The sequence below is a fragment of the Anneissia japonica genome, unplaced genomic scaffold, assembly GCF_011630105.1.
Source record: "Anneissia japonica isolate Jap-2015-1 unplaced genomic scaffold, ASM1163010v1 scaffold284968_len87806_cov120, whole genome shotgun sequence".
Classification (NCBI taxonomy): domain Eukaryota; kingdom Metazoa; phylum Echinodermata; class Crinoidea; order Comatulida; family Comatulidae; genus Anneissia; species Anneissia japonica.
This window is the reverse complement of record NW_022685826.1, coordinates 37,652-43,419: the sequence shown is the minus strand read 5'-3', so window position 1 is coordinate 43,419 and position 5,768 is coordinate 37,652. Positions and strand designations below refer to the sequence as shown.

Sequence of the window (5,768 nt, the reverse complement as noted above, 5' to 3'; positions counted from 1 at the left end):
CAGGCTTAAAGCTAAGTGACACACTACGGAAGACGGAGGATCTAGAAGGATGGAAGGAACTGGTTGCTAGGTCATCTACGGTGCCCCAAACGGTCAACTTGACTATGGGATGATGGTGATGATGAAATCGAATAAGTAGCAATCGTATATAATTTGTTTTTTTATGTGACACTCACATCCCAGCAGGAGCTCTTTAAAATAATTTTTACTGTTATCTATTTAAAAAAATATTTTATCAATTTTTTCCATAATGTACTGTACTTGGACATTCAAAAACATGTTTCTCATCTTCTATGGCATCACAATTATTACAATTCGATTCAATAATTTATAATTTAATTGTGCATATATTTTTTTTTTCATTTTTTACTGTGTCTCCAAACCTCGGTCCATTGTATTTTATCAACGAATACACCCTCCCATTTAAGTATGCTCTGAGGTGGACTATGACTAAATTTAAATAAATGTTTTTCGTATTCATCTTTGCTATTTTGTCGATTGCAGTACACTCTGTTCTCACATGCTCGTTAGCTTTATTGTATTGCTTGATTGTGTTTATCCCAGTGGTGGCGCCAGAGGGGGGTCATATTATAGCTGTCTCTTATACACATCTAGATGTGTATAAGAGACAGGAGTAGAGCTGGATTCATTTAACAACGGTTGTACGACCTTAAAAAAGTGCCCAGCTTAAAATAATACGTCAAGTCACCACCTGGTATAAGAGTTACCCTTAATTATTCATACCAAATAAATCCAATACTGTACAATCTACAGCAGGCAGCAATGGCTTACTTAACAAAAAGATCTTTCTAAAAGTACTTACTGCGCTGTAAAATAATATTGCTTTAGTACTATGACAACAATAGTTCAGTGATTTTCAAGTTTTACAGATTTATAGTACACCTTGTATTTATGTAACAATGTCAGTATTACTGTATGCAATGCTTCCCAACTTGCAATGCTCCCTACTGTCTCAAGTACGGTAAATACTATTAACTACAGTTTGCTTTTACCCCTATTCACAAAAAGCACTGAAGCAAAAACAAATTTGTATTTATAACATACAAAAATATAGCCTTAGGCACCTTGACTACAGGTTCCCAATTTGGTAATAATACTGTAAGCACAATCTCTTTTAACACATAAGATTTTGTTATGTTTGAGTATGTTCCCCGTCCCCCACCGATCAACGCCCACGGTTGAAGGTACTGTACTTTGCTAAAAGAGTAGTTAAGAGCAGTTGGTGACTTCCTTCTAATTTAGAATCATGTACTGCGGTTCACTTCCCTTCACAACAAATTATTCTCATGGTGTGTATATTTAAGCTATAAAAGACCTTGTTAAATGTTATCAAAGAGTATAAATAGAACAAGAGAGCCAACAACGCTCATTGGGAGCTGTCTCTTATACACATCTAGATGTGGATAAGAGACAGTATAATTACAATACCAATGTTCATTAATGCACAACACCTTAGAAGTAGCATGGTACTGCTGGAGAAACACGATGTCCAAGTCTGTTTATTTATCCAAGATTTTTGTTTTGGTGGACATTTTGAAAAGTGACAGCCATTTTAATGAAAGTATTCTTGAAATAGGCAGCTGAATTTGGCATAGAATCATTCCTAGAGATCTGAAAACATGCAAAAATACTTACAACACATGATATTATTACTTATTTTTTTAAAAATGTTTAACATTTAACTGTTTAATGTGAAATCTGAGGAAACTGGCAGCCATTTTGAATATACAATTAGCAAAGTTCGGTGATGCATATCATGCGTAACTCCATCCTCATTCCGTTATCAAGTGATGGTTTTATAGATTTTTCATTCTTTGGGGTCCAAGCCTCAATATATTATGATATATTGCACTATACAATAAGCTACAATAATTACTATACATTAATGCCTATACCCTATATTTACAAACAACAGTCACAGATTTTGTATTGGAAAAGTGTCCTCATTTTGGTCGAAGTGAATAATGTTCAAAAATCCGTAACTCCGCTTTGGCTTATCCCATAGGAATGGTTGACCCCTCATTATAATCCTATTTTTATGTACAATCCATTGGTATTACCTCTAAAATGAAATATTTAACTTTAAAATTGCATGATTCTACCTAATAAAACTGTTTGCCATAATTCTGCCATAGGCTCTAGTTCCAATAGGCTCATTCCCACAGCCGTTGAAATTTTTTATTTGACCCGATGTCAAAGGTTATATTTTATTTGTAATTGCGCCGAATGTAAATACGCCGAATGTAAATGCGCCGAATGGTAAAAGGGCCGAATGTAAATGCGCCGAATGTTAAAAGGGCCGAATGAAAATGCGCCGAATGGTAAAAGAGCCGAACGTAATGGTAAAAGGGCCGAATGAAAATGCGCCGAATGGTGAAAGAGCCGAACGTAATGGCAAAAGGGCTGAATGTAAATGCGCCGAATGGTAAAAGAGCCGAACGTAATGGTAAAAGGGCCAAATGTAAATGTGCCGAATGGTAAAAGAGTCGAACGTAATGGTAAAAGGGCCGAATGTAAATGCGCCGAATGGTAAGCTGTTACCGAAGGCAGGGATGGCGTTCCATACATCATAAGATTAGCATTTTGTAGCTAGAAGAGGACATGCTCATATCTATGGTCAATTGACATAAACCTATGTTGTGTTTATGTCGATTGACCTTAATATAAGCAATCACAGTTCTACCAGTGGCAGATCCAAGGGGGCCCAGTCGGCCCAGGGTCCTCCCAAAATTTGTTAAAATATTTAAAAAATTGAGTAAAAATGAAAATTCAGTCCGGCCATAATCATTATTTTTCTTACCTCAGCCCCAACCATGGTGGGCCTAAGTTATAGACCCTCTATGTGTAAAAGTCCTTTTCTGGTCCCTCTCTATTTCAAAATCCTGGATCACAATTCCTTGCCACTGACTATGATTGGCTTATTCAGAGTTTACTACCAATGCTTGTTTATGAAAAATAAAACAAAACGCTACTTGCCCCGTTCCCGAACATTGGCTGTGGAAATTTCCAATTGTGAATCAGCATCCTGAACCAAAAAAAAAAAAAAATTACAATCTATGAAGTCTGTATTAATAGACACCTTGGGTATTGTTGCTATGGTCCCACTGGGTATTGTTGCTATGGTCCCACAAAATTACATTTCACCAATAGTGCGTAGGCGTACACAACACTGCTTATCTCAGCTGAGACACGTGACACCCGAGACTGTGGCAAATCTCTAGAACCCTCTTTTAATTAAACTAACTATACAATTCTAATCATACCCTGGAAAACCTAGACTTTCTGCGTATCTTCTAAGGCCTCTTTGTGGCTGTTCCAGGATCACGCCTCCTAGGTCAAATATGACTGCTTTCACTGTTGGTGTCGATGGCTTCATGTTTGAGCACGATGCGGCTGACAAAAGATCGCAGGACCTCGACAACAAGCACCGATTTCTGGCTAAGTTTGACAGGGCTTTCCAGTAAACAAAAGACGTTGAATGTAATAGACCAAACATTTGCCTGTACTACATTAATATAGCATTAAATATCAATGCCATAAAGACATTTCACGAACAAAACGTCAGCCAAAGGAAACGTGTAAGCTAGTGAAATCCAGGGATCTAATTGGTCGCAAGGCCCGCCTTCTTGTTTACATGTCACGGGTGATTGAGCATCGTACTAAAATAGAGGGCGCTATGTGAACTTCCGACGCAGAGCCGTAACCGACGCAGAGCCATATATATAAAGAGTTGCGACATTCCGCTCCTTGGTTTACGAAAGTCACGTGGTACACACCGTCCATTTTGTTTCATAATCTTCCCGATGAACACATGCAAAGTATATGTGTTACGTAACATTGCATATTAATTTCACACACTTAATTGGGTTTACAATTATATTTTATAATTAACATCACTTAGTATGGACAGCGTATAAGAATTCATATGTAATCGAATATTTGCGCGCGTGCGTACTCGCGTAAATCCCGTGCTCGCGTAAATGATTGAAATTATCAATTATCAATTATCAGTTTTCAATTATCGTTAATTCGTCACATTTTAATCAATGAAGACCCGACCTATTTTATTTAATGGTAATCTTTTCTTTGGTTTTAATTGTTTTTAATAGTTATATATTAAATATGTTTTAATAGTTAATATATTAAATATATATATATATATATATATATATTTCTTAATTATATAAAATTTCTTCCTTAATTATATAAATTTAAATCATTTATCAGTTGCATTATTACACTGTTTACGTTCATCATTAAAATTTTATTTTTATTTTCTCATTCGCCTAGATGCGTTCGGAAAAATATTTAAGCTAAATAAGAAGAAAAATTTATTTTTTTCCGACCTCTTCTGACGATCTTTAAAGGTTGTTCGCTAAACAATATTAGAAAATGGTTCTTAATTTCAAATCTTTGTACAGCCTGTATAAATACGAATGACAATGAAAATAAAGGTAATGTTTACTAATCTTTAAAATGATTTGCTGTTTCTATTGCATACTATTATATAATTATTATAACTTTATTTTGGAAACGACGCTTTTAAAACAGCGGACACGCTCGTGCAGTTTGTTTATAAAAGTACTGTACAGCCATAATACAATATTAAAATAGAGGCGAGACTTTTAATAAAATAAAATGTACGATAATTACACAAGTTGAATATATCACAGATCCTGTATATCATTTAACACTTACAATTTATAACATTTACAGCAAAGCACAGTTTATATATTGCGGCCAACTGACCTATACTATTTTAATATTTATAAATAATAATAATTAAATTAATAACTTAAGATTTGTATAGGCTCGCTCATATTCAAATTTAAAGAGCAAAATTGTATATACCCTAAACGGATTTAAATTACATTTTGATATACATATTTAATTAATTTTTGCTGGTCGTCACATATCAGTTATTTGCAAAAATAATAGGAGCTACTAAAGGATTGCTTAATTAAAGAATGCTTGCCATCGAGGGGCTCTCTCGGTCTATCGGCGAGGATTAAAGAACTGCTTAAAAATAGTAAATTATTACAGTATTATTATATAATATGAAATTGGATATAAAGTAGTGAAATCATTAAAAAAAATCTATAAATAGTTACATGAAATTCGACTGCTAAAAAGATTAAATGAAATTAAACTATACAAGAGGCCGCTAAATGTATTATACAATATTATACACAGGAACGCACATCATGTTAGACCAAAGATACTAGTATCTTTGTGTTAGACACAGAACGCGCATCGCGTATGAAACAAAATGGCTTCTAAATTCTCAATGTCGCAACTCTTTCTATCTATGGCTCTGTTCCGACGCAGAGCCGAAGATAGAGAGAGTTTGGCCAACTTGGCGCATGGACGCCATGTCGCTACCAAATAGCCCAGGCGCATGCGCGCGTATAGCTTTAATGTTTTGTTTTGGTGACAACATGGCCGGTGTAAGTCTTTGCGATCCACCCAATCACACGCGCGTATATCGAATCCCGTGAAACCGAGTTGGCCAAACTCTCTCTAACTACGGCTCTGTTCCGACGGAGTCTTCAGAGCAACGTGATCACTGCTTGGGTATTTACCCAAGATCTTGGGTATTTTGACTTGGTCTTGGGTTCTTAAGTATTCCGTTCAAATCCTTGGGTATTTTATTTTTACTAAGAAAATTAAATATTTTTGTCATAGAGGAAGAATTAAGAAGTAACAAAGTATATTTCAGTCCATTCAAGTAAGCAAAACTCAACGAA

The 5,768-nt window shown here is 35.3% G+C and overlaps 1 protein-coding gene across 1 annotated transcript; it reads right to left on the bottom strand.

Annotated features, from left to right (window-relative positions):
* Nucleotides 1-1,455: 1,455 nt before the first annotated feature.
* Nucleotides 1,456-3,647, bottom strand: LOC117113039. Its single transcript, XM_033256266.1, has 3 exons — nt 3,285-3,647; nt 2,998-3,046; nt 1,456-1,632 (listed from the first exon to the last, which is right to left on the bottom strand). The coding sequence occupies exons 1-3, from the start codon at nt 3,515-3,517 to the stop codon at nt 1,525-1,527; spliced, it is 390 nt and encodes a 129-aa protein (XP_033112157.1). The 5' UTR covers nt 3,518-3,647; the 3' UTR covers nt 1,456-1,524.
* Between the last annotated feature and the right edge of the window lie 2,121 nt (nt 3,648-5,768).